General features: G+C 38.1%; 1 protein-coding gene across 1 annotated transcript in view; it reads right to left on the bottom strand.

Annotated features, from left to right (window-relative positions):
• The window catches only part of LOC146315109 (uncharacterized), a 120,416-nt gene extending 99,985 nt beyond the window's left edge, over window positions 1–20,431 (bottom strand). The window contains exons 1-8 of the mRNA XM_084735340.1: window positions 20,269–20,431; window positions 15,485–15,606; window positions 14,124–14,198; window positions 13,937–14,036; window positions 3,192–3,315; window positions 2,810–3,085; window positions 2,118–2,198; window positions 492–611 (exon numbers count right to left, since the gene is read on the bottom strand). Coding sequence (XP_084591466.1) covers window positions 492–611; window positions 2,118–2,198; window positions 2,810–3,085; window positions 3,192–3,315; window positions 13,937–14,036; window positions 14,124–14,198; window positions 15,485–15,572 — 864 coding nt within the window. The 5' untranslated portion in view covers window positions 15,573–15,606; window positions 20,269–20,431. The remainder of the gene's footprint in view (window positions 1–491; window positions 612–2,117; window positions 2,199–2,809; window positions 3,086–3,191; window positions 3,316–13,936; window positions 14,037–14,123; window positions 14,199–15,484; window positions 15,607–20,268) is intronic.
• Window positions 20,432–21,565: the final 1,134 nt, after the last annotated feature.

Here is a 21,565-nt window from a genome sequence, read left to right as displayed (position 1 = left end):
CAGTACACTCTAATCTAGTACCCCAGAAATGTTAACTGACTGTTAGTTTATGTAAAGTTTACCCTGTTTGTGACTCACAGGCGAAATGTAAAAATCATAAAAGGCTGGGTGTGGAATTGGACATCACCTCGGAGCTGTACCATCTGCTCCCTTCAAAGACAGCTCGAAGCTTTCAGGTCTCAATTTGCATTTCAATCTAGCATTAATATTTGCAGGAATCATTTTGCATTTTCACAAATTTATAGCAGGGTGCAGCTTTGCCATGCTTGAACAGTCTGGCAGAATTACACCTGTGTTTACTGATGTATTATGGCTATACTGCCTTTGGTAGACTTCCAGAGAAAATGCTTTTTTGGTATAAATGTCTCTTAATGGGCTGTTTAGTGCCTATAAAAGATTGAGTGCATGCGGTATAAATCAGAGCTGTTTCAGTTACAATAGCCATTACACTTACTCAATTAGAGGCCCTTGTTGGGTGGAATTGATTGTACCTTTTCAGCTGGACAGTGACATCTGTCAATTGACTTTGAGGCCGGCTGAGACAGCATCTGAGGAAGCTGGGCTGTAACCGGGGGAGGGGCAGTCCCATTAAACGTCTTCTTGGCTTCACACTGGATCAATACAGAAATTTCACCATTTAGACATAATCCTTTTTCATATTGGCTACGTGGTAAAATCTACTGTAACACAGCACACTTCACCCGGGTTAACCTGTGCTTTAGGTGTCATATGTTTACTTTTTATATTTTAACAAATCTAAAGTTACTGTGCAGGGAAACTTAGAAAGTACTAAGCAGACAAATGGTGCTAAGTCCCTCTTAAGGTTGTGGGAATTGCAAGGGAGTAACTTTACACTGACATGACAGCATGCTTATGGAGACATGTAATGGTAAGGGGTCAAAGGTCATCTCTCCATTTGGACTCACTGTAACGTTATCTCTTATTGATTCTATGGTGATGGAAGACCTCCGTTATTAAGTTTCTATCTGGGGACCCTCATACCCTCGTGACAAGACAGAAACCTTCCCTGTACCTCGTTCATTGTCTGATCAGGCTGCATAGGTTACAAGTACTTGTACTAACTCATCATGTGCAATATTATTTTTCTATGACATTTAATATCATGTTTTAGTATCATGTATCCCTGCCAGTGTTATTTTTCAGTGTAATTGCCAATACTACTTTTTCTATTTTATCTTACTTGTACTTATCTTATTTCTTTTGTTATTATATTAGGTGCTGTTTCTTTGCATTTACTCCTTATACACTTTGTATTTTATATTTAACTTTATATTTGATACTCTATTGTTGTTGTTCTTTATGTTACTGTACTTTTTGAGGCAATCTGGCACATGAACTTCCCTCTAGATACTTTGTCTTATCTTGAAGTCTCCCTCCAGTCATGCTTTAAACAATACAACAAACAATAGGAAATGCTCTGCAAGAAGTAAGAAATTGTGTCTAGTATGTTTTTAGTTGTTTTTTTTTTTTTTTTGCTTTTTTGCAAAATAAGTTAAAATACCTTGTAAAAATGGCTTACATGTAGTACTACACCTTACCGTCATTTAGTAGTCATGGATTTGTGAATATTCAAATTGTCCCACCTTCTTTACAACCCTGCAGCCCACAACCCCGACCCCTAACCCTCAGTAGCTGCACCTGGCCTCTCCTCTGTTTTGCTAGCTAGTCACAGTAACCAGCTACATCCGGCTTCTCCTGTTGGCTGGGCATCGCTGCTAATGATATGCAATAATAATATAGCACCACCCCCTCAATTAATGGGATTGGTTCCTTAGGTTTAAGACATCATACACCAGGCCTGACTGTTTCATTGAGACTGTTTTTGCTCATGCTCTCTGCTTATTTTGCTACACATGAAAACCACCACACGGACACATTAATAAGGTTAAAAGCATAACTTTCACCGGAGGGGGTCTTTAAGTCAGTGACCGACTGAAGCACAGTTGTCTGTCTCTAAATTCTGAATGCAAATGTAGTGCCATGAAATGCATTATATATAATAGAGGACAGAAATGCTAGTAATAATTTCTTACTACTCATTACTTGTTGTTGCTTTATTTTCAATAAGCAGTGGGTGTTATTAAAAGCATTTTTACCTTTGGCTCAAGGAGCTCACAGCAATTTTCCATCTCAGCCATATAGGGGTCACAGTACAGCAGCATTTGTTTCATTTCAATCTGTGGAAAAGAGCTCTCATTAATGGATCATTCCAGCATCATATAATAGTTTCATCATCACGTCATGCTCCTCTTTATACTGACAAAGGTCTGCTCTTCACTGGTTAAGACTGTCAGCTGTTCTAGCTCGAAGTTGTCCTGACAGTCCGATTCCCACCGCCAGCAAAGCAGTTCAAAAACAACACATCTAAACCTAAAATGTGAACGTAAGAATAGGACTTGACTTCAGCACAAAATGCAGCTGCTTCGGAGGAGAACTTGAACCCCAGCATTTTTTTGGATTTACAAACTTACATCTTTACAAATCACGTGGACTAAAAAGTCAGCTGTTAATGCCACTTAAGCCAAGTTCTGCTCAGAGGCACTGGGTGACCAAATGGCATAGCTGACCTAATGTTTGTTTAGCACTTTCGGGAATCTCTGAGAATTAGCGTGACACATGTGACACAGTAGAGGATTTTCACAGATTAAGAAAATATGCCCCTCAAGCAGTTTTAAAATGCTGAAAACATTGGGAGTGCATTTCAAAGATTTCTGTGAAGATAGTATGCCAATGAAACTGGAGATGAAGCAAAAAAAAGAAAACCCAAAAAGTTTTGCGTGGGACATACATCTACAGGCCGTCCGTCCTCCACTCGTGTAGTAATGAGAGTGCGTCCACTGGGGTCAATGCCATCCTTCTCATCAGTCAGTCTCCTTTCTATTAGCTTGCAGTCCATGTAAATGGAGACTATGTTGCTCTGGACAGAAATGCTCAGCTTGTGCCACTGGCGATCAAAAAGGGCATGTAGGTCACGGCTCTTAAACGTGTAGCGGAGGGTGTTCTTTAACAGGCCCAGGGACGAAAACTCCACCGTCCTCTTGCCACCGTCAACCACAACCGATACCTGAGGATCAAAGAAGAGTTTAAAAACAGGCTTCTTGTCCATTCGCTCATACCCAAGCCTATTTGTAGATACTGGAACTGACACTAAAACATACAGTAAGGCCTACCTGACTGCTTCCCGTCTGGTCAAAAATCTGCCAAAGGTACCAGCGGTCCTTTTTTGTAGTTCTTCTTACCCGGAGTATGGTGACAAGGGAGTATTCACTTGAAAGCCCATTTGGAAATATTATCCTAAAAAAACACCATGTACAGCATTTAGATTCTCAATATGAATATACAATCTATCATTAAAATATTCTAAAAATGTCAGAGAGAAGAAAATATCTGGGTAACACTAAAAGAGAGCCACAACTGAACAATTTAAACAGACTTAATTGCACATCGTTGTTGAAAAGCAAGCTTGGTCTGAGCTTTTCTAAATGTATGTTAGAGATGTTCTGGAAATGTATTAAGATGTAAAACTTTTCAAGAGAAGTGAACGATGAGCTGGTTTCCTTCACCGGATGTGCCTTGGAGCCAGGGCTGTGTGGCATGGCCTAAAATTTATGTCACGGTGTAATTTAAAGTTTTTCTTTCAATTTCAATCTAAATTCTTCTGCAAAGCACTGATATGGCAACTGCATCGCAGCCAGTGTTGGGAAAGTTCACTTTCTACAGGAACTAGTTCAAAGTTCAGTTCACAGTTCCAAAAATGAACTAGTTCATAGTTCTTTTTTTCAATATGTTGCTGCAAGCTATTATTTTTCAAAATTACTGCCACAGCCCATATAGAACCACAGACAGCAATTATTTTATCAGTTTTAACGTTGGAGCGTCTTTTGATTTTTTATTCGCGTGCACATACCTTGAAAGGCTACCCGGGTGCTCGAGTTCAGTGTTTGCTGTTGATGTAACCGATGTGCGGAGTTGCTTTTTGAAACTCGGCGGGCAAAGTTTGCACAAAATGTAAGATTTTTCCCAGTGCAATCCTCACCGACCTCATAAAACTGTTTTAAATGATCATACGAAGAGTCTGAGGTAGTGCCACCGCTACACGTTGCCGTTGTTGTCGCCTCCATGCTGCTTTGTGTTTTGATGATGCATGCAGCGGTGCGACACTGTGGTGGCTGGTGTTGCCAGATTGGGTGTTTTTTCCGTTACATATTAAGGCCCGTTTACGGTGTGTTTTAGTCGGGTTTTCGCCTGGAAGGCTCTATGGAAATCTGGCACCCTATTGAACGAAGTTAAATTGAGAGAGCGTGCCGTTCACAGACATCAGGATGAACGCGTTCACAGTGACGTTCATCAGGCAGACATACTACTGTCATTTGACATAATTTGCAGATTATCGTTTTCTGCTTGTCATCTGGAAGTTGCAATGGTCTTTTTTCCAACTCAAAACCTGATGATATTTGTTCTTTTATCTGAGCTTTTAAAATTTTGCTGTTACTTCTTATCATGTTGCTCTTTGGCAAAGCAAAGTAAGGGCTCTGCTAAAGTATCACACATATACTTTTCACCCCTACTTGGAGCTGTCACCTCTTCACTGTATTAGCAGCTAAAGTGGACAGGACTGGATGATGAGCATAAGGAGGTGCTAAGAATACTCCCTCTGACCTACACCCTTCACTACGATGTTCAGGGAATTATTAAGATATGGCAACCAGTCATGGACACAGCGGACCCCTCTGGACTGGATTTCATTCTACCTAATTAACAACATCAGAACTGACTACAGCATATCCTATATTAGTCGGAATGTGATTATGTTAGCCTGTTTTTTTGTTTTTTTTCCCTTTGGTATTATAGAGCTGTGACTTGTGTTTTTGTGTTTGTCAAAGAGACAGTTCACCCGACAATCAGAAATACACACTTTTTGTCTAACTTTTAGTGCTATGTATTCATCTAGATTGTTTTGCTGTGAGTTGGTGAGTTTTGGAGATATCAGCTGCAGAGATATCTGCCTTCTTTCCAATATAATGGAACTAGATGACCCTCATCTTTTGGTGTTCAAAGCAATAAAAAAAATCAATGTGGAAAAACTCAACACAAATGTCTCTTTGCAGAAATCATGAACCAGTTAGTCAAGATAATTTACAGACCTTGTGTGCACTTTACTACCAGAACACCTTTCTTTCTAGTAGAAAGTAGATTCAGTCTAGTGGATTATAAAGTAGTTCCAGTAGATTCTACTGCAGAAAGAAAGTAGTTCCCACATGAAACTGCTTACAACAAAGTCTGTGGAGCACTACAGGTAAGAGGAAAAATCTCTTCTGTATTCTTAGCAGAAACTATATGTTATGGTTGACAACCCGAACCCCAATAAAAAAAAAATCCTAAAAAAAGATAACAGTGTCAAGTGTCATTTCTCGATATTGACTGTAAGTCTTTTAAAGCTTTCAGAGGCGGAACAATGAACCAGCCAATCAGCTTCAGTGATCAATAAAACATTTCAATACCTTCTTACTGCAGAGTCATTCACATAAATAAACCTGACAAACTTGATTCCATTTAGCTTGATGAGCTTTATGCCGGCCTCCCTGTCAATCATTGATCCAAAGTCACAGAGGCTAATCTTTCACCTCACTGAGATACCGTGTGTTACAGTTATGGGGTTATAGATGCCTCGCGCAATGCAGTTATAGGCTTATATGTGTGACCTCAGCTGCTCTGTGAAGGCAAATACCAACTCTGTGTTCACAGCTGAAAATGTGTTCCAGCAGAGGCGAAATATGCAGAGAAAATAGGGAATGTATAGGAAAAACAATATCATATCTCAAAACACACCCACTCTCATATGAATTACAGCTTATTCAGTAACTCATCTCTCAGCCCACAGCCCCCACTCCCTCCTTAATTTTATACATTGCGTAGAAAGAGCAGCAAAACACTACCCTTCAAAATGCTCTAACCCTAGCCCTAACTCCAGACTCAGATTAACAGTCAAAAGTGGAAGAGCATAAACATAATAAATCAAGATCAGCAAAAATAATAATAATGCAATGATAAGGTCATTGAGAAGGCAGAGCACAGCCTGGGGGAGGGAGAGGGAGAGAGTTTCTTCAGACAGGTTGGAAATTAGTTTTCACTCCAATATATCATCTCCTATTCTCTCAGAGCTTCATACCCTCTTCTATTGTGTCCCCTGAATTCTTTGAGATTTCGTTGTAAACGGTACATGACTAAAATGATAAATACACCAAGTTAAGGCTCGCAAAAAATCAAATGCGTCTTTGAGAGGCCAAGGACTGGGAAGGTTATTTGTTGCCCAAGGGCTAAAGGACTATTTCAGCCGTAAATCAATATGAAAAGTGGCAGGGCAATTTATAAAAAAAAAGGGGGGGATTTATGAAATAAACTCAACACAGAATATTTTCATGCTGCACATACAGTAACTGCTTGTACCAAATGTACATATTATTGTAAGAGAGAGGGAATGACATGAAAGAAAAATGCAAAAGAGAACTCCGCCAGCGTATGCTGCACTGCAACTTACAGAACATAATAAATTTAAGTAGGTTTAATATAACTGAATACACTGCAGGGCTGTTTTCTGTTAGGGCCCTGGAGTTCTCACGCTTCTTTGCAAAGTCCCTAACTAAGTCTGCTCTTATTTCAAAACATGTCTGTCTACAGAGCGGCACACTTGATCTCTGAGGGCCCAGAGGGTTAAAGTTCTTGACCTCGTGTTGACTGTCATCTGTGGCTAAATGGCTAAACCCTGAGCTTGGGCAGGTTGATTTGAAAACTGTATTTCTGATTCTGTAACTCTATTTGGTAATGAGCTTAAGAAAAGGACCCATGCTACACTATCAAAAAAACTTTTAGAATATTCTGTATGTGATTCTGCCAACCTTGTCTCCAATTCCTTGTTCCAATTTATGACTTTGCATTGGCAAATATGTTCTGGAAGAAATGTAACTACCTCTTTGACAATGTTTTTGTTCCAGTGCAAGTCACGTGATGTTCGTTTACTACAGGGCCGGATTCTACAATGTGAAGTAGCCGGGCCTGGTCCCAAGCCAAGCTACTGAAATAGCCACAGCAGCGAGGAAGAGCAAAACAACATCTTCTTCTCCTCCTCCTTCTTGAGTAACATGTCTTTAAGAGCAATGGTTCTCTACCTTTTCAAGTCACAACCCCCCAGAAGAATCAGGTTGGTGTGCACGACTGCCCACTCCCTCCATTATGGGTATACTTTCAAGGTATTGATTGAAATAACCTTTCTGTATCCAGATCGAGAAAAAGTTACTATTTGTAAGGTTGTCTTCACAGCCAATCACTGCAAGCATTCCTCGATTTAATGCCGTGTGTGATTGGCACAATACCACAGCAGCTACAACACTTAAAGTCTGTGATGATGGCGTATTTGATGGAGTTGGCTGTTCTGCATGCTGAGATGCAACCAGAGTGTTGGACAGTACAGCTATAATACACACCTGTGGCATCTAATAAAAATAAACTCATAATATGCAGGATTTTTTCATGCTTCTAATCACATAAAGGTTATCCAAGGTATCAAATGAAGCACTAGTAGTATTGGTATCGGTGTCACTTAAAGGGTGCTGGTATTGCGACTGGTATCGTAACCTTACAAATGATACCCAGCTCTAATACATGAAAGCTATCAAACTCACACAAGAAGACTGCTTTGACTCTCACAAACACACTCAAAGATAGATATCCTAACACAAATTATATCATATAGGTGATGTAATGTAAAAAAAAACATCCCTGGGTCTAAAACACAGCCCTCATTTCCCATCATGCTTGCTGGGCAGTATGTTAAGTTTGTTTGTTAAGTCCTCAGGTCCTTCCTTCCTGCAGCTGTCAGATGGGACAAACAACACTGCTTCCAGCAGACCACACACACCAAGACCAACTAATTGTCTGCGCTATAATTTACCCTGACTGTGCAATATTAGTATTCACTCAGGTTTAATATCACTTCATGATGTTCAATATCAACATCTCACTCAGGTGAAATTTCATCTCAGTGTGCAATATAAATATTTCCTATGTGCAATAATGTAAATTTAACTGTTGAGTCTGTGTGTTGTTTATACTGCTTACAGTATTCCTCTTTTCATATTTCCTCTTGTTTATATTGTTCCAATCTTTTATATTTTCTCCTGTTCATATTGCTTTGGTATACTGCTTGTTTACTTAGTTATTTATTATTTATTGTTGTTTTATTGATGCTTCTTTCTATTTTTGCCACCCACTTTGCTGCTAACACTGCAAATTTCTCCATTATGGGACTAATGTTATGTTTTGCTATCTTATCTTATCTTATCTTATCTTATCTTATCTTATCTTATCTTATCTTATTTTAGTTTATCTTATCTTATGCTACAAAATGCATAAATTGTGTTGTGTGGCTGTGTCTGTTCAGAACATGGTGGTTTATTTTTTTTGTAATTTTTGTGGTGGTTTCTAGTTTTAACTATTAGTGAGGTGGCTGTTACATTTCTCGAGCCCAGCTGTACTGTGCATATTTTAAAGTGATTATCCCTCATGCTGAATGTCTTTAAGGGTCTGACGCAGCTGACAGCTGCTTCCTGGTTCTCATTCTGCACTTCTTGCTACAGTATGTTATTTTATTTTATTGTCCAAAATAGTCTGGCGACCCCAAAAGTTATGTCGTGACCCCCCTGGGGGTCCTGACTCCCAGGTTGAGAACCGCTGTTGTAGAGAAGAGATAATTTTGCATTTGTACTGCATATTATAAAACAGTGCACGTCCATAATCATGAGAAGAACAAAAGATCACAGAGCAACACCCTGGCTGCCACCAGAGTTATAATCAGAACTAATTCCATTTTTACAAGGAACGACCGTGTGCTTTCTGGAAACTATCACCACTCCTGGAAAAGCTCTTTGCCCGTGCATATTGCTTGGCTGACACTACTCTTTGTATAATCAGAGACAATGGTTTGACAGAATGTCACAGCAACACTACCGGCCCGGTAGAGAATCTCCCGGAAGCGGCTTTAGTGTCCTGGCTTGTAAGAAATTCTACCCAGGAGGATTCTTTTAAATGAGTCAGAGGAATCAGATTGCTGTAGCTCAAACAATCAAACCTCAAATGTTAGCCTAGTTGGCTCACATCCCTATCGCTGACACTCAATCCTCCAACAGATCAAAGAGGGCTCAGCCATGTCGGTTTATACGCTAAATTCATGATTCATGCTAGCAAGGACTATAACTTCCTCTCAGCATGAGTCCCCTTTCCTGTTTAAATGTGCTGTGCGTGCCAGCATGATAGGAGACTGCCACTGATTAAGCCAAATCTAACGCTCGCCTGTGATCTGGAAGAAGGATATTTCATTTTACACAACTGAGTGTGCAGGTGTGCAGCTGAGATGTGTGAGACTGCCATGTTATCATCATTCCAGTGTAAGCAAGTGTTCCTCTGCACACATTCTTAATGGTGAGATAACACCATAATAGCAACAGGCCACCAACTATAAACATAAAAAAAAAAAAAAAGTGTTATCTGCCACCATGACCACATGCCGTAAAATTAATTTAGAGTCATTTGTTACCTCTGATCAACATGGGATTGTTTGTACTAAATGTAAAATTCTCCATTAATAGAGCTACAGTATGACTATTAAACAAGTTGCCACGACAGCTGGTTCAGTTGTTTTTACGCTGGTCGGTCTGTCCTTCTGTCCCTCTGTCCCTGTCTCCAGCCACTTCTTACCTCTCCCAGACCCACGCAGGTCCTCACTGCTGCTTGGTGCCTTTTCTTTCCTGCCACTTCCTGCCATGTACCTTAGCTTGCCTTGTACTGTTAACCTGTGAATTCTCAGCTACTTCTGTCTGGACTATCTTCCTTCACCTGTGAACTTCTGTGTCATAATTTTATCTATAAAATCACTGAATTAGTCCTGTCTGCCTGGTTGTCTACACTTGTGCCCTTTTCCTTGCTTCCTTGTACACATTTCAACCTCTGGATGTGGATTTGATAACAAGTACACTTAATTTAAAGTCCTTCACACTGCTAGAATGTGCAAAACCAAAGGCCAGGCCTATTCAAATGACAGTCTGTGGGCTAAATCCAGCCCTTTAATTACCTCAGTCCAGCCCTATAATAATTTATATATATGAAAAAAAGTATATCATTGTGATCTAATTTAAATAATGTGCTAAAATTGTTTTAAATAAAAAAGTTCCGGGTGTTTAGACATAATGGTTCTCCATAATGGTTTCCAATTGTGAAAACTAATAAAGTGAAGAAAAAACATAAAAAGCATTGTTAAGCACATTTAAATTCCTAACCTCACAGGTCAGACAGGAAGACGTAGAAGACTGGCTAATGGCACTTTTCTCAAATTTGGTCTTTCTAAAAGTGTAATTGAATAGACCTGCCATTGGCTAGCAAATCAAAAAACACAGACACATGCAAAACAGTTTTTTTCCACAAATAATTTAGATGCTTATGACTCTAAAAAAAAGCAGTGAGTCAGCTACAGTATTGACTGCAGTTAGTGCACATGATTAATTAACAGACACGACAGTCACAAACCACTGAAGCCACAGACTAATAAACAAACACAAACCCCAGTGATTTGATACACTATATCTCAGTCTCAATGGCTCCTTTGCATTTGCATTTCAAATGTAGTGTATCTTTAGTATTTATTCTACACATTATATGAAAATAGCTTACTGTATCCCATTTAACATTTTACTTGTGACTAGCCACTTTGATGATAGTAAGGATTCCAATTACACAAACACTACGAGACAGTGTGGTCACATTCAAAGGAAGCGTTCATAACATTTCCTTTTCAGAACAAACTATGCAAAAATTGTGTTTGGTTTGTCTTCATCTTTGAGACTAGAAAAGAACAAACGTGCCTGAGAATTTCCTCACAGTGCAGCTAACAAAAAGCACACAACAAGTCTAAATATGTATAAAGGTATAAAGATGAGCATGCACTCTATTTTTATACTTGTTTTGCAAAACAGGGATTGTCAAAAAAGCTATTGTCCAGTGAGGTGGCTTACTGCCTTTATTGCAAATGGCAAATAAAGAAAAAGAAACCACTCACTGATCTACTTTTGTTAAAGGCTGCTAATCAAAGAAAATGTGTGATGTGGAAAGTGAAGACAGCAGTGTGGGAATCACTTGGCATTTCATGATGATTCCAACTTAGAAGATTTGATTATAAAATGATGCATCTTGATGCTTTGTTTTTTCAGTGTGTGACTACTTACTATTTATGAGAATAGCATATTGGTAATTACAGATAATTAGTTTAGTTGGGCAGTAATGCATTACTTAATAACTTATTACTGCAATATTATTACTTATCATTATCCAATTTTATTAATTAATTATTAGTGTGAGGGATTCCACTTTCCAAAACAATAATTAATTAGTAGTTAGTTAGTAATTATACTTCAGTTACTAATCAAAGTAACTCTGAGTTACTGAGTTATTTTTTGACCTAGGTAGGCTATCTTACATGCAGCAGGTCAGGGCAGGTCACAAGGAAAAAAGCTAAATAAAAGATAGAGGATGAGAGAGAGAGCCACACTTTCCACAGGTGGAAGTACTGTCATTATTTTGAGTTTGTTTTGCTCCTCGTGAGAGACAATATGTGGTGATGGAATCTAATTTGAAGGTCACTCAGAGAGGTCGACTTTGACATCTGGACAACAACAACAAAGCCTCTCTGGTTGTTAAGACTTCACTGGATCGGCACTTTAAACCCTGGAGCGCAACAAGGCTGCAAACATGATACAAAAGTAATTAAGTAATTTAACGAGAAATGTAACTGATTATTTTTTATACTAAGTAATAAATAAAGTAATAATGTTACTTTTTAAAAGAGTAGTACATAAAAACTTGCCCGACATTGGACACAACTTGTGCACTGTGTGGCTCTTGTCCAGGTCCCGTTTCACCTTAACTTCAGTTAATCTAATAATGATTAATAATCAAAAATATTAAATGCTTGTTTTTGTCTCATTTTTGCCATTTACTTTTTTCTTTTTTCTCATGTTAAGTCTAAGTTTCCTCATTCAACAAATGGCGCTACCAGACAAAACAATATTAATCGAGGTGCACTGCCATTTCTAGACTATCGATTAATTATCCACTGATGTGTTGATAATGTTGAGAACTGTTTTTTACATTTCCGATTATTGACTCTTCTGCATCAATTCATAATCTTTCAAGAGAGAATCATGATGCACCTAAGAATCGATTTTCCCCCTAAAAGATACATAGTTCTAAATGTAAATGTGAACCTGATATGAGCCAGAAGTTCATACGAGATGTAAAGGCCAAACACGGATATGCTTCTCAAGACAAGAGCGACTGCAGCACTTTGCTTTAATACTGTATGGAAACATGTTATGAGTACATGTTGCATTTTGTAGAGCAATTTGTCAACTCATGCAAATGTTCCTTGAGTGTGTCAGCTTCAATTTATGTGCCATAATGTGTATTGTGCCAAGGAGCTGGCAGAACATTAGCCAGATCTAGAGAGTCGAGCATCTACTGCTGCATATCCTGCGAGTTAAGTGAGCAATGTTTTAGTGGCTGTGGCAGGGGCAGAGGGGCCTCCTGCTTCGTGCAATTGCCCTAGCTTTCCCTCCTCAGCTGACATGCAGTATCACCTGTCAAAGTACTTAGATAATTGGATATGAGAGGGATCGCAGTCTCGCCACTATAACCAATGACACTGTCAGCAGTGTCATTGAGAGCCAGCATCTTCTTGCACTATGGGCCCAGACCGAGGGAAGGGCCGAAGTAAATGTATTTTCAGCTGGCTGACTGAACAGGGAGGGAGATCACAAATCACCTGGCTCAAAGATTCTTTCACCTAGCAAGGGAGAGAGTGGCAGTAAATGTTTATAGTTGCATGTCATGTAAAAATGCTAAAAATATCCTCCCCTCCCGCAAGAATGACAAAGTGTTCTCTTTCACTGTTAGGACACAAAGCAATGAACATCTCAAAATACATTTTTTAAAATCCAAAATATCACTGTGAGGCTAAGTTTGGCAACCAATGCAGGTTCATACTGTTTTTTCTGGATACAGCTGCTGGTAATAACTGTTAAAGTGCAATAGGCCATAATAAATATTATATCAAATTCAAATCCCCACTATATCCCACCAATTGACTGGGGGAATAAAGGTCTTCAGTAAATGGCACCTTAGTGTGTCATTTATGTAGTTATTTTAATATTCCTGTCTTATTATATGTGCTCAGACTTTTTTTTTCATTCCTTTATGTCCCACTTTTTGCCCTTAGGAGATTTCTAGAATAAACGCAATATATATTAATTCTGTTCAAATTATTCCCTGTCTAACAGCTCACCTTACAGCTTGCCCTTATTAGCCAAGGCAAATGGAACTATTGCTCTGAGCAGGGTATATCTGGGTTGCCTCAAGTCAACCCTTTCATGAAATCCACTTATGACCACACTGTTCTTTTTTCTTATAATGTCACTGGATCTGAAGGAAAGCAAGTTTAAATCCTCATCAAGGTCTGCACAATGGAGATGTCCAATATTTTACCTATCTTTTATAGTATCTTGCAATATTTGAGTTGTAAGAAATAACTCCATATTCAGCTGGACTACATTTCAGTTTATTACTGTTGATAGCCTTGACCACACATGAGTGACTGCATCTCATAATACGCATTGTGCTGCACAGCATGAGCAAGAGAGTGGTGGAAATGAAGCAGCATATAGGGAGGAATTATTTACTGGTTCATGGCTGAGATGCAGGCTGTCTGTCTGAGTTATCCTCAAATGTCATAAGGAACCGGAGTACAACATCTGACCACAAATGATGCAGAAAATAAATACATATGCATGCTAACACACAGAAGAATGCGACTCACTTTGTTGGCTTAATGAGAGGACTGCTTCCTAAACGAAACGACGGCAGGTCTTCTGAGATCGTTCCCTTTCGGAGAAGAAACTTTTCTGTGAGATCAAATCCTGTGAACGGGATTATAAAGTGTCACTAGATTTCAAGAGGACAACGTTGAGCTATTTACAAAGCAGCTGTGTCGACTCAGGACATACCGGTGATTTGCAGGGGGCGATCTAAAACATCAGAAAACCTGTGGTCCTCTACACTCAGAGGGGGACATGAGCCATCTACAATACAAACCACAAAGAAGTTGGTTAAACTAAATAAAAAATGAATAAATACATTGTGTCATGAATTCATTTCCACACAGCAGTTTCTTTTATTTTAAAAACAACCTCTGTCACATCAGAGCAGAAAATCAATTCACAGTTTTGTTTTTTTCATTAATCTTTAAAACTTTAGTTTAAATTTTAAAAAATAGCAGAGAGGAGACTCTGAGATGTAATTTAGAGGCAAGCATAGATCTGCTTTACAGAAAATTAAATGAGTGATTTCATGAATACTGATAGTCTCGTAATATTTCTATTGCTTTGGTTCAAAATATCACACTCTCAATCTTTTTCGAACAAAAAGAAAGAAAGAAAAGGTGGATTCCCCAAATAATGGCATTGTAAAGTGAGGGGTACCATTGTTTTGTTCAAGTAATCAGAAAACCATAAATGTTTTGTAACATACTTAAAATATGTTTTATAAAATGTAAATCTATGCAGGTTTTAACTAAAGATTATATACATTAATAATAGAGAATTCATTTTATAGATAAAACTTTATGTTTATACCAGAACATTTAAAGGACCAGTGTGCAGGATTCAGTGGCATCTAGTGGTGAGCTTGCAGATTGCAAACACGTCCTTATCCTGTATGTCCATTTTGAGCTACTGTAGAGACACGGCGGCGCAACATAGTGGACTCCATGGGAGACGATCCATGCCACATAGGCATAAACGTAGACACCGCACTGTCCCGCTGTTGCAAGACATCAACATCGCTGCCATATTGGACCTGCCAACACTGGCCTATGAACAAATACATGTAAATAGGGGAGCTGCTGTGTTTCACAATAAAAAGCACTAAAATGTTTGAATTTCTCAACCAGGTCTTCTTATATTCAAGGGCTTATGATCCATGTGGATTAGGAAATAAAAATGAAAATAAAACAATTAAGATTGCTTAAGAAATGTCAACATTTTAGTGTTTTTATCCAGAAAAATGGCACCTCCTCTATTTACATGTATTTATTGTCTCACCTGCTGACGCTGACATACAATCAAAGGACCAATGCCATGTCTATGTCTGTCTGTCCACTGTATCCACTGTAGATATAAATGACTCATTTTAAAGTAGCAAAAACTTCTTATTTTCAGATGGTTATACACAAAATCTTAGTCACTGGACCTTTAAGAGAAAGAAAACAACTGACATTTTTATGCTGAAATGTGAATTTTTCAAAATGGCATTCTGCTGTGGAAAGACATAAGTTGCTGAGCAAAAAGTTGAGAACAAACACACGTACCTGTTTGTTCATTCACTGCCATTCCACAGGTGCAAGGAATGGAATTTACAATCCAAAGGAAAGCAATCCATCTTAACAAGCAAATCATGGCTCTGACACTAGAACACAGTCCACTTGAAAACCTGGATCAAAACAGGACAGATTTACAATTCAGTCACATTCAATCGTAATATTTATTAAGCAGTTTAGATAATGAAAGAAACATGTTGTACACAAATTACATGTCTTTCTTCATGCAAGTCCTAACAAAGGCTGGGTGCAACAGCAACTTAAAAGTGCCAGAAGGAACTTTTGAGCTTGTTATGAAACAGACTTTATATAATACTGATGCCTCCATATGATCTACACAAGTAAACCATCAGCAAGAAGACTGGCTATTTCTCTTCAGTTATTCTTCATGTTTGCCACTGGGTCAGATTCTGCTTGAAATCAGATGCAATTATTTATGGCATGCAGACCAGAAGAGCATGTTATTATATTTTTCCAGGCAAAGTTGGCAAGTTAAAAAGAAGCAGGGGGAGATTTTTCTTTTGATAACTTTATATTTTGTGGCTCTTAGGGTGCAAACACAACTGCTTTTGTCCACAGGGGGCTCCAAAATCAACACAATATGAAAGTTCCTTGTAGTAGTTTTAAGTTGGATGACCTCAGCTCGCCCAGCACTGAAACAAACTGGTGTATATATGAACTCTAAGCCAACTAATATGGATAAAAGTTAGTTTTCACTCTGGTTGCAAGCGTAGTGCAGTGCTCTATCAATTGTCTTTAATGCAGGCCTTTTCATTCTTTTTAAAAACAGCCACTAAATAAGATTATGTGCAGTTGTGTTATATTGAAATTCAATTTTAACGGTAAATCATATCTGGCTCTCCCTCACACCCCCGCTCACATGTCCCTAAAGCCCTTTCATTCATTAGTTTTCATGAACACCTGCCACACAGTGATGAATGGAGATGTCTATACTGCAGCTAAATCATTATACTCTAAGCTATGTTTATGTTGGGGTTTCACTTGTTAACTAGTGAGCCAAGCTGCCTTTTGTTCTCCACAGACTGCTACTGTAATTCATTAGGTCTGTGTGTCATCGGCAAAAATTCACTGTGGAACTGAGCTGATGCACTTAATCTGTTCAGAACACAATCCAAAACAACAAGATAAAGACAGGTTTACTGTTAAATCTATTGCACTCAGCACCCAAAATTAGTTCATTTATATTCCAAATTAAGTTTACACTCAAGTTCAATACATTTACAAAACATGATTGCTGGCTCGTCATGTAGTAACTACTTAGTCTGGTTTTAATCATAAAGCCAAAGCCTTGACTACATTTCTGCTCTACTCTATTAACACTCTGTTGTGATTTGATCTGTAAGCTGTCAGCAGCGTCTTGGTCAAGGACGTCGCATACAAGGATCAAACCTGGAAACCTCCAGTTACAAGCAAGTCTCTTGAACCATTCGACCGACGGTGCCAAACCAAATCTTCTGCATTACTCTCATGCCATCACAAAGAAGGCAAGAATTTTTTTAGGACGGAGTCATCAGGGACGGTGACAGTCTGTTCCAAAGTAAAGTGAGTAAACTATTTTCATGGACTACTCCAACTCAAACAAAACACGTTCACTAACTTCTGGATTACTTTGGTGCAGTGCCAGAAAACTCAGTTTCTATGATGTCTGAACAGAAAAGAAAACATTTCAAGTCAGACTTCCAAGGACTTCAAAAAGAAAGAAGAAACCCAAGAGAAGAATATAAAAAGCTTCACACATGTGTGTCACTGAATAAATGAATGTAAAATCTATTTGCTTTTGTGGTTATTCTCTTAAAACTAGAGCCCAAACAATACTGTGTTTTGGGGCAGACACTGATATCAATATTAGGGAGTAAAACTAATTGCTATATTTTGTAAATATGATATAATATTAAAAAAAAAAAAAAAGAATATTCAGGGTGTCGTGATTCTCCAAATCGATTCAGTCTGACTTCTCCTGATCCTAAGGTCACAATTTGATTTTCAGTTTAAACATATGTTTTTGTACTGATGGCCACACCATTGTCAGTCTGTCTTGATTTGTAAAGATCAACAGATCGTTGGTTTCATGTCCTGACAGCTGTCATTTACATTTTCAAATTCCTCTTTACGAAGATCTAGTCTACATGGTGTTGAGTGTGATATAACAGTTCGCGTCAGAAGTGTTGATGTTTTTTTTCTTCGGACTCACGCCAGAAGCCGCAAGTAGAGACGAGGTATGCTGGGAGAATCACTGATTCCGCCTTTTCGATTCCAATATTGAAACTGAAAGCTCACTTTGATCGATTTCTGATTTAATACTGAAATTTTGACACCCTTATAGAATATATACATAAACACAACTTTTTTGCAATGATCCCTCAAAAGCAGTTCACACTTGAGGCAAAGATATGTAATGGCAGCATAATACTTTACAGTTTAACAATAAACATTAATGTCCAAACTGATATCAGAGCACTGAAACAGTAAACGTTGTTTTTTAAAATCATTTTAAATAACTTTAAATTTAAAGAAATATACAAATAGAGAAAACTGTATGTACATATTAAACCTGAATTAGGAAAAATGATCAAATATACATAAAATGATGCCAATCAAGCTGACAAGTAGAAACAAATAGAATCATATTGGCACATATCAGACAACATATATGTCAGTACCAATGTAGCTGTGAGAGGCCAATATTGGTCGACAGATATGTTGACCAATATTGGACTGATATGAGCCTTATCAGGATAAATTTGAGTGTTTACACTGATATAGAAACCTTTTTTTCACAGAACATATAATACAAAAAACTATGCCCAGGGTGATTTATATTTAGAGCACAATAGGGAGCATTTTTGAGGACAACAGGCGCTCTTGTTTTACAGCCTGCCCCTAACTGACTGACAGTATGAAAATATTTAGCAATTGGACGATTATTTTTTAAATTTATTCTTTATTTTCTCAGTGCCCCTGTTATACAATTGGTTGGCATATGTATATGTTAAGTTATTCAACAAGTTAAATAAAATATATAATATATAAAATCGACCTTCTGAGTACCTTTGGAGGGGTCTATATTTATTCCAGATCAAAAACTATTGTATGGTCACTGTAGTGGCCACCATGTCGGTAATCTGTGAATTTTTCCCTTCTAAAAACGGTGTTGGTATCAATCTCAAAAATTCCATATTAGTCCTAAATAAAACATCATCATATAGAGAATATCGAGGCACTAAAAAGATCAACTTTAACTGGTATTTTTAATAATTATAAATATTTCTAAATAAAAAAAAAAAAAAAACAGAAATACAGAATATATTAAACCTGAATTAACAAATAGGATCAACTGTATTGTTTGTAAAGTTAGCAAATAAAAGCAATCTGCATTATGTTCTGTTAAAAAAAAGGTTTCATACAGGCGCATATCAGACAACATGTTGATATCAATACAGCTGTGACAGGCCAATATCGGGCCAATAATAATGGGCAACCAATATCAGTCAGGCTCTACTTAAAACAAGTATTTAAAACTCACACTGATAGACAGGCTTTTTTCAGTGCTTGTAACACAGTGTAGAAACAACACAGCTGTAATCTGTTACCAAGACCATAATCCTTCCTGCCTGGTGCACATTTATCTAGTTCCACTGAGGAAAGAAACGGCTGAAGCCACTCTTGAGTAATGAACTTGACCTGAGACCATAATACACCCACAACACATTAACTTAATTTATATGCACAGTCTTACACAGTGTGACCAATAGTATTTTTCATGATACTGTCCTGCTTTAAGTGCTGCTCTCTTATCCAAATGACTTTTTTTCACCACTGATTAATCCTCATGCACGCTACTGTACAAGTCTTCTCCCACTGGATCATAAAGTTTTGCATGCAGGCCTACAGTAGGCTATCATGGCGCTTGAAGATGAAGTGACCATGCCACTTACAACTACAACCATGCATGGGCCGTAGACAAGTGGCACTACAGAGGTATCACATTCCTTGTCTGTGTAAAGGCGTGATGTTATTCCCGTTATTTCTGCATATGCATGTAACACATGCACCTCCACAAAGCCGAACCCTTCAGTCACAGTTATTCTCCACATTTACACGACTAATTCTGATTATTGAACATTGTGTGGGAGTCAAATTGGTACTTTAAGAGCGCACGTTGTTTCCCCTCATGTAGTTTGGTGTATAATAACGCTGCTGCACCATCCTGCATGAATTTCAACCCTGAATTGACACAGTCTATTTATTTTTGTAGGTTATTATCACACACATCTCAGTCTGTGGAAGGAAACACAACGCCACAACCTAAGGGAGTGAAGTTACTCTACACTGCCTCTCCATCATTCATTCACCGGCAATAACTTCACTGTTAGACTTTGCGAATATTCAAAGAAGCGTGTATTTCTCTGCGCGACCGCTGATTGGCTGGGTGCTTTTGTTTTTTAATAATTACGGGATGAAGCGGTTGATATTCAGTCAGTGTCCGGGACATTTCGCACTTTGCTGTTAACAAGTGATGCAATACGGTGCATGTTTACTGCTGCAGAGCGTTCATAAATCAGAAATAACCTGCTCTTAATAAGGCATGTGTCCCGGTTAACAGGCAATTTAGAAAATAAAACACTTTAACACCGAACGACAAAGACGCAAAATGTGTCCGTTATAAAAGGATTTCAATAGATTAACACGCTCTTATTTATATTAAGCCGATTTTTAAATTGAGCGTGAAATTAACGTGCTGTGTAAGTACTTACAGTTGCTGAGAAAGTTTCCTCTAAGGCAAAAAGAAACAAAAAACAGCGAAATAAGCATAATCCATGTGTGATTGCGATCAGTGTGATTCCGGATTCCAGGACTTGGAAATAAAAGTCACAGTGGGATCGCCTGCTGGATCGCGGTCCTTATTAGTTGCACCGAGTGGCCCTCCCACTCTGTCATTATTACTGAAATGCACTGACAGAGACTTCAGCAAACAAGAGGAACACACGGTGGAAAAAAAAAGAAAAAAAGCGTTCACACCAGGGGGAATAAATGCCCTGCGGGAAGTCAAACAAACTCTCTTATTTAAGTGAGCCAGGTGCGGGAATTAAACACCATTTGATGTATTATCATCTTATCAAACTGTTGTGAACACAGGGCCTAATTCATATGGATTTACTCGCCTTTAACTTGGCTCCGTGCGTGTTATTAGAACTAAGTCAAGCTGAAAAGTAAATACTGGAACAATGCAGAAAGTCTTAACACATAATTCATCATGATACAAGTAAAAAAAAACCACGATCTTACCTGACTATTCATCACATAGTACCCTGCATCACAGCCATCAGACATGTATTATAAATCAGAATAGGCTGTAGATGATCCCACATAATAAAGTGACAGGCAGGCCTGGTGCAGCAGCAACAAACTCCATACAGACTATTTTAGTCAGAAGACGCCCATGTCGCAATACTACACTGCTATATGGAAGGCAACAGCTTTAACATACATTATACAAGAGGGTCTCAGTTTTGTCTTGGCCAAGGACCCAGTACAAGATAGAAAACATACCAGGTTACTAGTTCATATGCCACTTGGAATAACTTTATGTTTTTTTGTTTGTTTGTTTGTTTTTTGTTGTTTTCTTTTGTTGTTGTTGTTTTTTACATAGTTTTGTGAGAGAGCATTGCAAGAGAAATGCAGGGTTCAACTTTAATGCGTTTTTGTTTGCTTGTTTGTTTTTAACTTGCCCAGGTCAGAAATCTACTCATTTCAAAAAAAGTCATTTTTTAATTGTCCCTGTTTTATTTATTGGCGGTTATTGCATGACAACAATAACTCATTTTAATTGTCATGTTTAATCTAGAGCTACAACATCTATAAAATGTCAGAAAATACTGAAAAATAACCAAAAGTAGGAAATCTCTATATTTGAGAGGCTGTAAACTCTATTATCTGCCATTTTACATGGAATATTATTCTAACAATTTATCGATTATCAAAATAGTTAAATTCTTTTTTTACCACTGGCTGACTAGGCAACTGGGTCGGCATTTTACTTTCCCCAGCAAG

Source organism: Lutjanus erythropterus, chromosome 14 (genome assembly GCF_056507025.1).
Source record: "Lutjanus erythropterus isolate fLutEry1 chromosome 14, fLutEry1.hap2, whole genome shotgun sequence".
NCBI classification, from domain to species: domain Eukaryota; kingdom Metazoa; phylum Chordata; class Actinopteri; order Lutjaniformes; family Lutjanidae; genus Lutjanus; species Lutjanus erythropterus.
This window is presented reverse-complemented; position numbering and strand designations above follow the sequence as displayed.